Source organism: Lepus europaeus, chromosome 14 (genome assembly GCF_033115175.1).
Source record: "Lepus europaeus isolate LE1 chromosome 14, mLepTim1.pri, whole genome shotgun sequence".
Lineage (NCBI taxonomy): Eukaryota > Metazoa > Chordata > Mammalia > Lagomorpha > Leporidae > Lepus > Lepus europaeus.
Window position 1 is genome coordinate 50738246 of NC_084840.1, and position 16164 is coordinate 50754409.

The 16164-nt window shown below is 41.2% G+C and overlaps 1 protein-coding gene across 1 annotated transcript in view; it reads left to right on the plus strand.

The window, feature by feature from the left end:
• Positions 1 to 16164, plus strand: part of DISC1 (DISC1 scaffold protein) — a 323271-nt gene that overhangs the window by 228860 nt on the left and 78247 nt on the right. Inside the window, exon 10 of the mRNA XM_062210776.1 lies at positions 8859 to 8919. Coding sequence (XP_062066760.1) covers positions 8859 to 8919 — 61 coding nt within the window. The remainder of the gene's footprint in view (positions 1 to 8858; positions 8920 to 16164) is intronic.

Sequence of the window (16164 nt, forward strand, 5' to 3'; positions counted from 1 at the left end):
GGGAGATCCAGGGGGAGTTCCAGGCTTCAAACTGTGGCCTGGCCCTTTTGGCCTGCCATTGCAGCCATTTGGGGAGTAAACCAGCGGATGGAAGATCCCTTTATCTCTGTCTCCCACCGTCTCTGTAACTCTGCATTTCAAATAAGTAAATCTTTTTAAAAAATTCTGTCTAAACTAGAACCACCACACTAGTGGTAGCAGAAAAATGCTGTAAGTAAATAAATGTATTGATGCAAATAAACATTTGTTTGTAAAATCACATATATTTAACATCTTACTGTGAAGGGTGAACCAATATGAGTATAAGCATTAGAAAAATTATTAATCATTTTCACATTGTAACCAACTTTGAAATAACCTACTGCCTTCTCTATCTCTACCTATCTATTTATGAACACAGTGTTAATTTATTTTATGCTGATGTGTTAGTAGCAGTTTCCCCTACAGGCTTCATAAAATGAAGCTTTCATTTGTTGGTGGCTGTTCCTTGTATTGGCCAGCACTCTTTGATACTCAATCTTTTTGCAGTATAGATTTTAGTCTCTCCTGAATTTACTGTCTTTGCAAACTTGAAGCATTTTGTTGGTTCTGAAATTTCACATGTATTCATTCAATGTCCCTTTACTGAGCTCCTTTAATGATATTTAAAGTTGAAATAATGTTGGGGTCAAGGCTGTGGCACAGTGAATTAAGCCGCTGTCTGCAGTGCTGGCATCCCATATGGGGACCAGTTAGGTCCCAGCTACTCTGCTTCTGATCCAGCTCCTTGCTAATGGCCTGGGAAAGCAGCAGAAGATGACTGAGTGCTTGGGCCCCTGCAACCACTGGGGAGACCTGGAAGAAGCTTCTAGCTCTTAGATTTGGCCTGGCCCAGCCCCTGCCATTGTACCCATTTAAGAGTGAACCAGCAGGTGAAGGATTCTGTGTGTGTGTGTGTGTGTATCTGTAACTTTTTTAAAAATATCTAATTCTTTTTTTTTTGATGGTTAACATTTTTTTAATTTACTAAATATAAATTTCCAAAGTACAGTTTATGGATTACAATGGCTTCCCCCCCTCCATAATTTCCCTCCCACTCGCACCCCCCCATCTCCCGCTCCCTCTCCCATTCTATTCACATCAAGATTCATTTTCAATTATCTTTATATACAGAAGATCGTTCTAGTATATATTAAGTAAAGATTTCATCGGTTTGCATCCACACAGAAACACAAAGTGTAAAATACTGTTTCAGTACTAGTTATAGCATTACTTCACAATTGTCAACACGTTAAGGACCGATCCCACATGAGAAGTAAGTACACAGTGACTCCTGTTGTTGACTTAACAATTTGACACTCTTGTTCATGGCATCAGTAACCTCCCTAGGCTCTCGTCATGAGTTGCCAAGGCTATGGAAGCCTTTTGAGTTCGCTGACTTCGATCTTATTCTGACAGGGTTATAGTCAAAGTGGAAGTTCTCTCCTCCCTTCAGAGAAAGATGCCTCCTTCTTTGATGGCCCCATTCTTTCCACTGGGATCTCACTCGCAGAGATCTTTCATTTAGGTCTTCTTTTTTTTTTTTTTTCCAGAGTGTCTTGGCTTTCCATGCCTAAAATACTCTCATGGACTCTTCAGCCAGATCCAAATGCCTTAAGGGCTGAATCTGAGGCCAGAGTGCTATTTAGGACATCTGCCCTTCTATGAGTCTGCTGTGTATCCCGCTTCCCATGATGGATCGTTCTCTCCCTTTTTGATTCTATCAGTTGGTATTAGCAGACACTAGTCTTGTTTGTGTGATCCCTTTGACTTTTAGACCTATCAGTGTGATCAATTGTGAACTGAAGTTAATCACTTGGACTAGTGAGATGGCATTGGTACATGCCACCTTGATGGGATTGTATTGGAATCCCCTGGCACATTTCTAACTCCACCATTTGGGGAAAGTCCGATTGAGCATGTCCCAAATTGTACATCTCCTCCCTCTCTTATTCCCACTCTTATATTTAACAGGGATCACTTTTCAGTTAAAATTTAAACACCTAAGAATAATTGTGTGTTAATTACAGAGTTCAACCAATAGTACTAGAACAAAAAAAATACTAAAATGGATAAAGTAATACATTGCACATCAAAAGTCAGGACAAGAGCTGATCAAGTCACTGTTTCTCACAGTGTCCATTTCACTTCAACAGGTTTCCCCTTTGGTGCTCAGTTAGTTGTCGCTGATCAGGGAGAACATATGATATTTGTCCCTTTGGGACTGGCTTAATTCACTCAGCATAATGTTTTCCAGATTCCTCCATCTTGTTGCAAATGACCGGATTTCATTGTTTTTGACTGCTGTTTAGTATTCTATAGAGAACATGTCCCATAATTTCTTTATCCAGTCTACCTTTGATGGGCATATGGGTTGGTTCCAGGTCTTAGCTATTGTGAATTGAGCTGCAATAAACATTAAGGTGCAGACGGCTTTTTTGTTTGCCAATTTAATTTCCTTTGGGTAAATTCCAAGGAGTGGTATGGCTGGGTTGTATGGTAGGGTTATGTTCAGGTTTCTGAGGAATCTCCAGACTGACTTCCATAGTGGCTTTACCAGTTTGCATTCCCACCAACAGTGGGTTAGTGTCCCTTTCTCCCCACATCCTCTCCAGCATCTATTGTTGGTGGATTTCTGAATGTGAGCCATTCTCACCGGGGTGAGGTGAAACCTCATTGTGGTTTTGATTTGCATTTCCCTGATTGCTAATGATCTTGAACATTTTTTCATGTGTCTGTTGGCCATTTGTATTTCCTCTTTTGAAAAATGTCTATTGAGGTCCTTGGCCCATCTCTTAAGTGGGTTGTTTGTTTTGATGATATTGATTCTTCCAATCCATGAGCATGGAAGATTTTTCCATTTCTTGGTATCCTCTTCTATTTCTTTCTTTAAGGTTTTGTAATTTTCATCGTAGAGATCTTTAACGTCCTTGGTTAAGTTTATTCCAAGGTATTTGATTGTTTTTGTAGCTATTGTGAATGGGATTGATCTTAGAAGTTCTTCCTCAGCCGTGGCATTGCCTGTGTATACAAAGTACCTGTAACTTTAACTTTAAAATAAATAAATCAATCTTTTTTAAGAATAGAAATCATGTGTTCTGCAATAATGAACTTTAGGACTTTGTCACTAGTTGTGTGGTTTTGAACTTTCCTTCCTTTCAGCTTAACCCACTGTAAAATGGGAATAATGATAGAATTGCTTTCATTGGTGCTATTATCAGTCATCATTTAGAGAAAGTGCTAGACCTGGTGCATAGAAGTATGTAATAAAATGTTAGGTGGCTGGTTTTCATGCACTGACTTGCATACACTGAATTTTCAACATGATCGTCAATATTATTTTTGTATGAGAAAACTATAGGTTTTAGGGACTCATGACTGGTGTTTACATCTTGCCCTTTAATGTGAAATTGGACTTATGTAGGACTTCATGGTGAGGATTCTTCCAGCTTTCAAGATCCTACGTGATCTTATTCCATCCCACCTGCTGAGACAGTGTACTTACAAGTCCATTGATCTGTATGGCTGACTTCACAGGGTCTTTGTTAAGACTTCATTACCACTCTGTCTTCATGCATAATTTAGTTGCCCAAACAAACAGAAATCCTCTCATTAACTTAAAGAGAAAAATAATACTATAGACATTTCAAAATTGCTCAGAAGTCTGAAATTTCTCCTTTGTTTCTCACATCTTCCTTCTGAAAGATTTTACTAAATGGAAGTTAATTTTGTCCAAATAGACCGTTGAATATTACTCTTAAGAATCTGACGCATGTCATGTTTGTAAAAATAGGCCAGGCTTCACTTGGTACTTGTATTGTTTTAAAATATTAAAGTGGCTAATGTGTGACAAAATTTGTGATTAATGCTAAATTCACGAGGTCCCTCTGGCTTCCATTTTCAAATCTGAGATCATATTGCGCTGATCTGATTTTGCTGTCCTTATCAATTAAAGATGACCAGTTCAATCTGATAGCAAGTCTGCCTGGGTGTTACTCATTTCCCATACTATTTTGATGATAAATATTCCTGTCCTTATAGTATGTAAACAAAAAATATAATTCATTGAAACGTATTTGGCCCTGCTTCTACATTCCATGTTTATGCTGGAAAAGATACTGTTGAGTAGCTTGGTTATTTTTTTTTTTCATCAAATTCATAGTGATAGCTTGCGATTATTGGTTATAATAATGATTTATGGAAAATATTGCTGTGAATTTCAGTGAAAAATCGATGTCAAGGAGTTTGACCCAACAGTTGTGTTCCTGTGTCTCCTGAAGCCATGTCCTTTCTATGCTGAAATAATGCCATTTTTGTGTTTTATACAGATTAAATTCCTGCAGCATTGATTTGTGTTTGTACCACATACTTTGTAAATATTTTAACAGATTTACTGCATTTGCTTATTAATAAGTTTTTGTTCCATCAGTTCATAAGACTCGTTAATTATCTGAACCATTTCTGGTTGTTTGGCCTGAATTTGTACTTTGGTTTCCCTTAGCTAACAGAAATGGTTGTGTTCTTGTCTTCCTCCAGTAGGAGGTCTTAGTTTCCTTTAGCATTCTGCATTTACTGTAGCACCTGCCTTAGTTCTTGGAACTACAACATTTCTCATAGGTCCCTGCTTGATTACTCCTAAGATGCCAGGGAAAGGAAGGAAGAAGAGACAGAGAGGAGACAGAAAGGTGAGCTGTGTTTTCATCAGTGTATCTGTGGTCATATTATTTAGGAAGTTTAAACTCTCTGCCTACAGTCCTGGACCTCTGTTAATGGTTTTGGGTTGAACTTAAAGTGGAGCTGGGAATCAAATCCAGGCACTCCGACATGGCATGCAGACATCACCAGTGACATGTTAACCATTGCACCAAGTGCCCTCCCTAAGTTTCTCAAATTTAATTAATCCAAACCTGAACTCTTGTTGTCTCCTCAGCCTGCTTTCACCAGGAGTCCTTCCCATGCCACTTAATGACAACTCTTATTTTTTTCCAAAGGCTTAGAGCAAAAACCTGCAATGATTCTTGACTCCTTTCTTTTTGTCACACCTAACATTCAAGCCACCAGGAAATGGTATTGTCTTTACCTTTAAAGTATTTCTAAAATCTGCCCACTTATAACCAGCTCCTGCCAACTCTCTGATCTAAGTTCCCTTGGGACTCGGAACATGTTGCATCTGAATATGGCACCTTAGAAACCGACGACGCCGCAGAAACTGAAAGGTTACTCTCTGACCTTTTCCTGCCTCTTGGTGTGAAAATTGGGCATAAAAGAATTCTCTGATCTACCTCCTCTGAAAGTAGGTCATAAACCCCTTATATGACCGGTGTTCCAGAGGTAAGGAGTGATAACCAGAGGATATAAGAAGACTCACAGACAGGACGTGCTGGGTTTCCTCCACTTTATTTTTGTTAAGACATACCCCTCTTTTGTCCCATAACATTTTTACACAGCTATCCATTCTTTATCAAACCTAAGCATAAAAATACAGTTTTCCTTAAGACTTTGGGTCTTCCCTTCTTTTAGGAAACATTTCTCCTTCCTCCCCCCTCTCCTCTCCCCGCTTCTCTCCCTTCCTTCCTTCCTTCCTTCCTTCCTTCCTTCCTTCCTTCCTTCCTTCCTTCCTTCCTTCCTTCCTTCTAGTTTTAGTTGGGAGACTGAGAGACAGACAGAGGTCTCCCATCTGCTGGTTCACTTCCTAAATGTCTACAATTACCAGGAATTGGGAGCTGGGAACTCAACTTGGGTCTCCCATGTAGGTGGCAGGGATCCAACTGCTTGAACCATCACTACTCCCCCCCCCCCCCCCCAGGGTCCATATTAGCAGGAAACTGGAGTCAGGAACAGAGCCAGGATGCAAACACAAACATTCTGATAGGGGATGCAGACATCCCAAATCATGTTTTAACCTCTAGGCCAAATGTCTGACCCTGGGTGTGTTTTTTCATTGTAGAAGACTCCCATATCACATAAAACTTTTGTTAAATAAATTTGGTATGTCTTTCCCTTGCTAATGTGTCTTTTGTGGCAGGAGTGTTAGCATGGTCTTCTGTGGGTGAGGGGAACATAGTACTTTTCACCCCTACATTCCCATCTCCTTTTCCTGGATAATCTCACTGACCTTCGTCTTGTCGTTCTGCTTCCATATCGTTCTCCTATAGTCTGTTCTCAACATAGTTGCCATAAGTCAATCCTATTCCATTGTTCTGCAGTGTTTCAAAACATTTAAAATCCCCACAGTGGCTTTCCAGGCACTACATAACAAATCATCCCCAACCTAGTATCTTAACACCACCATTCATTATGTGAGTGAGTTATGTAGGTCAGGAATTCAGAGTGTGGTAGGAATGGCGTGTCTCTGTTATCTGGTGGCAATTCATCTGAAAGTCTGCTCACTCATGTGTCTGCAGGTTGATATGTAAACCATAGGCTGACCTTCACATCTGCATGGCCTCTACAGGTGGATTGGGCTTCCTCACAACATGGAAGCTTGGTCCTCAGGATAAAGAGACAGGCAGAAGTAGACTCTAGCCTTGAAGTTATACAGGATTCCTTCCATCATACTCAGTGGTTGTCCCAGTTAGTCTGTCCAGATCCCAGGGAGTAAAAACAGACTTCACCTCTTGATGGAGCTTGACAATGTCCAGGGTGAGTGGTGGGACCAGCAATACTGCTGTGGCTATGTTTTAGAGTACATGCTGCCATAGTGTCCCACATGATTGGACCTAGGCTGTAGCTCTGCCTTCATCTCTTCTCCCATGGAGTCCTGGTTCCAGACCCAGTCTCCTGGGGTGCTCAGGTGTTCTGCACTAGGCCCTTCAGACTGGCTGCTCTTTCTCCCAGGTCTGCTCTGCCCGGGGAGTTTGCTGACTCCATCCCGCTGCCCTCTGGAAACTTTTACTCAAGTGCAATCTTCCCAGGGATGCCTTCTCTGACCATCTACAGCCCTATTTTGCTTTTTTAATTCCTACAGTACCTACCACCTTCTAATGGTCTATGTCACCTTTTTTGTTATTCTTTATTGTCTCCCCTGCCAGAATGTACACCCCCTGGAGGCGGGGATCTTTATCTCTTCTGTACACTGGTTTAGCCCAAATGCTTAGAACACTGTGTGGGAATAGGATGTGAAACAAGAAGAGCATTTCTGGCTGGGGAATTCTGAACTTTGTATGTTTACTCCAGATCTCTACTTCCTAGACCCACATGATAACAACTAAATCCCCATGTTAGGGTAATACACACACGTAGTAGGTGCTTTAAAGTTATTTTTAAAAAGTAGTTTATAGGAAAAATTAATGGTACAACTGAGTTTGTAGGTTAGGCAAGCATAAGTCATTGAGAGGAAAGACTAAGTTAACAATTCTTTTCATTATATAAATTTCTCTTTTTACCTTTTATGAATTAATAAATCCAATGTTTAATTTTTACATTTTCACCCAAATATTTAGCTTCCTTATGAGTAATTTCAGGTTTTTTTTTTTTTTTTCATTTACAAATGTATGACACTCCCCAACACCTGAACAAAATAGGATCCTGAGAAGCTCGGGGTAAGAATCCAGGAACACAAATCTGGACAGTGGCCTTTGTTTTGGCACATTCCCCATCTAAAGAGTACTAGTGAGCCTTTTGGCATCGATTATGTTTGACAGTAAAGGTTGAGTTAGAAATGATGACAGAGCTCATAATAGCAGTAGCATTAACAGCAGTAGAAATGGAAGGAGCATCAGTAATTCAGCCATCATCTTAGGGAATCCCTCAGCTGCTGCTGGGTCTTACATACATCTCAGCAAATTGCCACCTTGAGTGGAAGACATTGTCTTTCCTCAAATGAGGAAACAGAGCGTATCAGAACTTCCCCAAAGTGTGTCACATCTCTCAGGTACCCCTTTGATTTGTTGAACCATACCATTCACTCCTTCCTAAAACATTTGATGATTAGGAAGCACGGGTTTATCTTGAGTAGTATCTGCTCTCATTACTCACTGGAGGCTGAGCAGTTGATTTTTGCCTACTTATACAATGGCATGTTTATGCTTGTTTCTCACTGAAATGGTCTACAATCCTCTGCTCCCCCTGGTAAGGTTCCTCTCATTTAACCATGGGATGGGATTATTCCAATTTCAGGTTCTACTTCCCTGTATCCCACAACCCAGCTCTTGGCTACCAAGTGGGAAGTGAGAGGCAAGAGCACATGTGATCCACTGAGAGACTGCTGATGAGCCACCTTTGACAGACTCAAACAAGGGTGGCATAGTTTGGTATCTCCAACCTCTGACACTTCTGCAGAGACACTGGAGCCTTCAAACCTAGCCCCACAGATGACTCCAGACTCCATTATTGTAATAACTCCAGTTATTATAGGATGTTATTATTATTAGAGGCTTCACCATGGTCCTTTCATTTTTAGCTTTCAGTTGAATAGCTTTGAGTTTTGTTAAATTTTTTAGACTTATTTTTTATTTATTTAAAGACAAAGTGACAAAGGAAGATAGATCGATAGATAGAGAGAAAGAGAGATGTCTTCCATCTGCCAATTCACTCCCCAATAGCCTTAAAGGCCAGGGCTGGACCAGACCAAAGCCACAAGCCCAGAACTCTATCTAGGTCTCCCACGTGGATGGCAGGGAGTCCTGGGGCTATCTTCCGCAGCTTTCCCAGGTGCATTAGCAGGGATCTGAATTCAAAGCAGAATAGCTGGGACTCCAACCAGCACTCTAATAGGGGATGCCAGCATCACAGGTGACAGCTAAGCTCACTGCATAACAATATGGACCCCAGGTTTGCTCAATTTTGACTGCAATTGCAATCACTTTGTATTTCTTTTTTTTTTTTTTTAATTTTTGCAGAAGCAGGTGTGAAGGAAAGTACCGTGAAATACATGGCAATCCTTGAGGATAAACTAGGCAGGTAAGAGTAATTTCTATTTTACAGACTTCATGGCATATTTAGACTCTTTATTGTAATAGAATTTAGTGAAAGCAATCAAAATGAGTAGTCAGTTTTTATAATAAACTAACAAAGAAAAATATAAAACGTCCTCTGAATCCTGATAGTGAAGGAGCAGGTATCAAACAAGCATTTCCCACTCACAAACTCCTATTAAAAAGAAAATAGGTGAAGATGTTTAAAAGTGGTTGGGGGGGGGGGGAGACAGATACCATAGTTTTCCCTAACTGAGGTAACTTGTAGAGTGCCTAAAATGTGCTATATTGGAGTGAAATAGACATTTGAGATTTTTCACAGCCCTTGTCTCTTCTGTTGAGGAACAGTGTTTTGTTTTGTTTTTTTTTCTTCGCACTATTTGTTGGACTCCTACTTAGTGTAGGGTTAACTTTATGATCATTAAGTAAACTGAAAGTAGATCTTTGTAAAAATTAAGAGTGGGGATGGGAGAGGAAGGAGGAAGAAATGTTGGACTGTGGGTTGGGGGGAGGGTAGGGTGGGAAGTATCACTATGTTCCTAAATCTGTACATATGAAATACATGAAACTTGTATAACTTAAATAAAACTTAAAAAATAAAAGTGTTTAGGGGAGATTATAGGATAGTTTTCGTATTCGCTAAGAAGAATCTTCCTTAGTATATGAAATCAAAAATTCATAGCTGGTATGTTTTTTCTCTTTTTATTGTCTGAAGGGGTTCTTAATAAGGATTTTGAAGCAGTATATTCATGGTTTGAAACAATATAGACATGCACATCTTAGGTTCTGTTTTGAATCCTGAATCAAAACCAGTGTGAAAATTCCTGGTGGTTGTTTTTTATTTATTTATTTATTTATTTTGTAACCCAATTAGGAATTCAGATTTGAGAAATGTTAAGGATGCTGCAGCATGTCAAGATGTTTCTAGTTGTTGTGGATGTGTATTTATGAAAATAAATCCCAGTCACCAGAATCTGCTCCTAATTAGAGGAACAAGTACCAGAATGTAATATGCACGTTCTTCCCAGGGAGCCATTTAGTTTTATGGAGAACATTTTGCTACTACTTTGGAGATTGTTAAGCAACTCTTTAGATAGGTTATGCCTTAAACCTTTCTCTGCTAGGATAATGCCATTGGCTAAAAATACTGCCTTTCCCTTAAGACATGTTGAGAGGAGCAGCTCACTGAACCCTACTCTTCAGGATAAGCAAGATATTTATCCTGAGGCACGGGATTTATTCTTGTGCTAGGGAAGCAAGCCCTAGTAATGCGCTGATCATTCTCCCGCTCCTTCACCCACAGACAGGGGGAAGAGCTTTGGTGCTGGGGGCTAGGGAGGGCGGACTTTTGAGGTAGCTGAGCATCTGAACATCTATGCCTGGCTTTCCTCCTGTCCTAGGGATTCTAAGGCAGGTTTCAGGTGTGTGCCTCTTGATCTTAACTGTGGCTACTATTTTTATTTACCCATAAGCACTAGATACATTCCCAGTTACATTAGTTTACTCAGCAACATATTGTAGCCATGAGACATGACTATTGCTAGATGCCTGTTTCATTTGCCACTCTACCCTCATAAACAACCCAACTTCAGGGAAACACTCATTTTCACTTTCTGTTGTTATAAAATTGGAGTAAAAGAAGCTATCTTCTGGGGCCAGTGTTCAGATTTAATTAAACACTGTATGTCAAGCACTACCATGGTTAGCAGTCAGCAAATGTGAGCTCCTTTCACCTCCTACTTCATCTGCTCTTCATTATCCTTATCTTCAAAATTGATGAAACAGTCACACCCAGGGTTCACCCTCTTACTTTCCACACTGGCCCTTCCTCCTGTGTACCAGCCCAGCACCCAGCCCACCCCCCACCTGGCTAACAGGATGGGAACCAAGGATTCGTGCTGCTCCCTCTTCCCTCTTTCCCTCTCAGGTCCCAGGTCCTGTCAATTCTGCCTCTTTGGTATCTCACAAGCCTGCCTACTTTCACCCTGTGAGCATGGACCTGACTTCTCTCACTGAATGACCATGATAGCTGCATCTGCTCCTGTTTCCGGTGTTGCCCTTTCATTTTATTTACCGTGTGGCCTTGAGTGAGTATCTTTAGACACCAATGTGGTCATCTAAGGATACAGTTCGCAGTACTCCTCCACGTGACCTCTGCATGTCCTTGAATATTACCCATCACCACCCCCTCATACTTGCTGATACCATTGTGGTTTTTTTTTTTTTCAAGGAAAAGAAATGAATTTATAAGAGAATGTGTACTAGACTGAACCATGTGAAATCACTGCCATATGCCCATTTTGGACCTAGAGAAATGGCAGTTTTGCGCGGTTCACCCCGATACTGTACGCCTTGCAGTATTCATGTTCAGGAAGGTCGGGCACTGTGACCTGAGACTGGCTGGTCTTCTTCCACGACACAAATGCATGTGCTTGGAATGCTCATCCCCTTCTCCTGTTGCACGTGCTCTGTGATGGGCCTCTCCCAGTTCTGTCCCCATCAGATGCTTGTCTTTCTAATCCTTTTCCATCCTTCAAGTTCTAGATTTCTCTGTTGTCATACCCGCCGTGGTTCTCTAAGACAGCATGATGTACTTTCTGTTTCCAAGTCTCCCTCTCAGATATGGTAAAGTTAAGTCTGTCTTGTTCAGGGGTGTCTCCATTGTGATTTCCAGTATAGCATGGCATTAGATGCCTAACAAACGTGTACTGAATGCGACCAATAGCCACGCCCGTCTCATCTTCCATCACCTTCCACCTCTATCCTTGCCTCTCCAGCCTTCTCAGTGTTCCCAAATCACCATGATTTTGTCCTCTTGATCCACTCGTAATAGTCACCTTGGATCCCACCAGTCTCAAATGACCAGAATGGTAGCTGGCCCTTCCTATAGCATACTCTCTGAGGGTTCTTTGCATTGTTGTGCCAAACTGTTGAGAGGCCAGCCTCATCTGTTTGAACTGAAATGAAATAACAATGAAACAGTGAAACTGCAAAGAGACAGTTCTACCAGGAGCCTATAACCCTCTGTTACTAGGCAGTTTTATTGCTGCCTCAGAACCAGGAGCCAGAGTGTAACTGCTGGATGTGGAGTAACTAGCAGGACCTCTTGCTATTGCCCTGAGTCGTGATGTGTACTCTCCGTGGGATTCACTCATGATCTGTCATAGTCATGGTTCCTTCCCAAGGGAATCAACCTCCTAAATCACAAAAATGGTTTCCAGTGCTTGATACAGCTGGCATCATAATGGCTGCTCAGTTAATACCACAAGACATTGACCAATGCAAGATGAGATGCTGATGAAAGCCTTTGTTGTCTAGTTCCACCATCTTTGGTCTGATCGCTTGGTCTGATGGGGTTTAGAAAGAAAGCAGGAGAAAACCAAATAGATTGCTTTTTTCACATTAGAATGTTGTAGAGGACACAATTAAGAAAAGGGCTGTGAGATTCAAATCTGGCTAGTCACAGTTTTGAAGACAAGGCTAAAAAACAACAATTTGTTACTATGTCAAAGTACACAGAGCCCTAGAAACCCAAATACTGAGACAAATACAGGCAGACTTAACATCTACTCTCTTTCAAGAATGTTGAGTGAATTAGACAGTTAGGAAGTATATGGTGCTATCAGCTACTCAAAGGTATATCTTGCATTACACAGAACAAAAGTGGGCAAATTATACATGAGGACTTTTAGCATATTTTTTTCTTTTTCTTTTTTTATGAAAGAGAGAGTTACAGAGAGAGAGGTAGAGCCAGAGAGAGAGAGGGAGGTCTTCCATTCCGTTAGTTCACTCCCCAAATGACCGCAATGGCCAGAGCTGAGCTGATCTGAATTTAGGAGCCAGGAGCTTCTTCCAGGTCTCCCACGCAGGTGCATGGGCCCAAGGACTTGGGCCATATTCTGTTGCTTTCCCAGGCATAGCAGAGAGCTGGATCGGAAGAGGAGTAGCCAGAACCTGAACTGGGATGCCAGTGCTGCATGTTGGGGCTTTAACCCGCTGCGCCACAACGTTGGCCCAAGCATATATTTCAGCAAAGGTTTGCCTTGCAGTCATCTAAGTTGTAAGTTAAACGTATGCATGCTCCTGTTATTACTTTCAGAAAGGACAGTCACAGTTTATAGATTGCTCTTTGCTTATATTTCCACTGATTCAGGGATATGTCTCTTTTCCCTGTCTACAGCCTGAATAGCCAGGAGGATGTGTGATCAGGATTGCATGATCAGCGTGATTAGTCTTTGGATGCTTCCCCTCTATTCCCATGCTACTGCTTTGGACATGGCCCATTAAATAATCTCCTAACAGCCTCGCTCCTTCTGGCCTCACACCCTTCTCCCACGGCCAGAATGACTTTATTACCATCTTCCTGGGCTCTTTTTGGGTATAGCATAAATTCCAAGTCCTTGCATACCCTCACACTCTCCAACCACTGATTTTTCTGTGTGTTCTGTACAACAGTCTAGAGGGAAAGGAGCAAGCCATTCATGAGGCTGCAGCCTCCTCGTCTGGCCTCATCGCTGTCATCCCCACCTGCACGAGGGGTCTGATTCCAGACTAGCGGAACATTCAGTGCCCCAGGTGACCTGCACTCCACAGCAGTGCCTTTGTGGAGCCTTCCCCAACTAGCCTCTGGGAGCACACTCACCCTCAGTCTCTGCGCAGTAATCCTGTCCCATCAAGCTTTCTGCCCTCTTCCCGATTCTTTCTTGGTGCCCATTGTGATAGCCACCAAACAGTCTATTGTAATGACTTCTCTCTCATACTATAAGGCTGTGAGATCCTTCATGATGAATTCTATACCTTATTTGCCTGGTATTCCAAGTAGCTAGTGTGCTTTTTGACATGTAATAAACATTAATTTAGAGTTAATGCAAGAATGAAAGGATGAAGAGCAAACATATATTGGAAATCTATTTTCAATTATTAGTTTAAAAAAAAGACAGCCTGAGAAGATACAATGTCCAAACCCACCTGTCTTGTCAGTTAAGTCTTAGAGGCATATAATAAACTATGTACTCTTAAAGTCTGTGTATGTATATGTGTATATATTCTTTTTAAAAAATAGTTTATATATTTTTGAACATCGAAGTTAGAGAGAGATATGCAGAGGCAGAGAGCTTACGTCTGTTGGTTCACTCCCTAAATGTTTGTAGTGGCCAACACTGGCCCAGGCCAAAGCCAGGAGCCAGAAGCTTCTTCCAGGTCTCCTACATGGTTTGCAGGGGCCCAAGTTCTTGTGCCGTCCTCTGCTGCTTACCCCAGGCTAATAGCAGGGAGCTGGATCAGAAGTGGCACAGCTGGGACATGAACTTGCATCCATTTGGGACGTTGGCATTTCAGGTAGCAGCTTTACCTTCTATTCCACAATGCTGACCCCTGTTATATAACTACTTAACGAGCTTTGTCCACTTGTTTTTATTCCTCGAGTTTCATTGTTTTAGAAATAAAGGTTAAGCATGATTTTTTTTTTGAGATTCATTTATTTATATACTTGAAAGTCAGAGTTGGAGAGAGAGAAAAGGAGAGACAAAGAGGGAGAGCCTCCAACTGCTGGTTCATCGCCCAAATCACAGCAACAGCCAGGGCTAGACCAGGCTGAAGCCAGGAGCCAAGATCTTACTCTAGGTCTCCCATGCAGGTGTGGGGCCCAAGTACCTGGGCGATTCTGCACTGTCCTCCCAAGCACACCAGCAGGGAGCAGGATCAGAAGCAGAGCAGCAGGGACTTGAATCAGTGCCCATATGGGATGCTGGTGTGGCAGGCAGTATCTTTACCTGCATTATGCCACAGTGCTGGCCCCAAGTATGATACTTTGACCTAACCTGTTTTCACTTATGAATTAACCTTGCTTTAATTTCTATTTTCTGAATTATTACATATTCTCTGTTCATTATCTCAAAGTCAAATGAAGTATTCAAAAGTCCTTACTTTATAGATGGGTTACATTTTTTATAGAAAGCTTTTATTTAATAAATATAGATTTCATAAGTATAATTTTTGGTTTATAGTGGTTATAGATGGCTTACATTTTAAAATCAATATTATATTTTATCCCTAACCACTGTACCATAGGAATTTATTATTGTCCAATGGCAAGCTCATGTCTTTGGCTTGTCTAAGGGCTTTGAGCCCTACTCCCATGAATGTGTGTTGAGGGTTTCTTTTAAGACCATGTGGTTTCTTGTTTCCATGAATAATGACACATTTTCTCCCCTTTCTAGAATCTCTCAGTTCTCTCTTCGTTTCTTCCCCTGAAGTTGAACATAAAACTTTGCACAAACTGAAAATGTAGTTTAGTATTTTTGCTCCCTTGTACCCTGCAGCTTTCCTTGTTTGTTTTGAGTGTGTATCATACTTTTCTAATCAGAAAAGAAAACTGAAAAATCATTAAAATCTGTTTTGAACATGGAAGTTGTTAGAAGCCTCCTTAGAGACCTTCTCAGCTTTAGAAGGAACTGTCAAGAACTCTTTGGTCTTTTCTGAAACAGAGACTGAAATTTTTTTTTCTAAATATGATCTAGTTCTTTAAAAAAAAAAAAAAAGGCTTAGTTTCTAATCATCTTGACATTTCAATATGAACAGTCTGAACTGACATGGTAGCCAAATTAACTCACTCAGCTAATGCCTGGAGAAGGCCAGCAAGGTGGGAAATTGCCATAGTGGTTTCTGCTTGGGACCCTCACCACCCTTCCTGCCTGTTCTTGTTGATATTCTGCCTTTACACCAGGAGTCAGAGAAACCAGAGTCAGACCATCTATTAGAGTTGGCAATTGCTCATTTGGCAAAATGGTATTGACCTTCCATGTAAGTCAGGCACAGTGTTAGTCATGAAGGTCATGGTAAGGAGACTAAGGCAATGTCCTGGCATTCAAAGAGAGCGCCCTCTAGTTGGGAGGCAGCACTATACCCAACATTGTTCTGTGTGGGATGCTCCCAAGTGTCTGCTCAGAGACCAAGGTCTGTTCCGTCACTCAAGGCTCCCCGGGCTGACGAGTTGGATCCAAAAGCAAGTGTCAACTGCCAGCTGCCCATGATCTAATGAAAGTGGGATCTAGGATAAAGAGGGAATCTTCAGAGCATTTGTTTCCTAAGCAGGTGCATACTAGAAGATACCCTGGGGTATGGGAAAACATTTTAGAATTTCTATGTTATGATTCTTCAATTTCACTCATTTAAATGATGTCTTTTAAAATGTTTAATATGGGGACAGGCGTTTGGTACAGCTGTTGTCTCC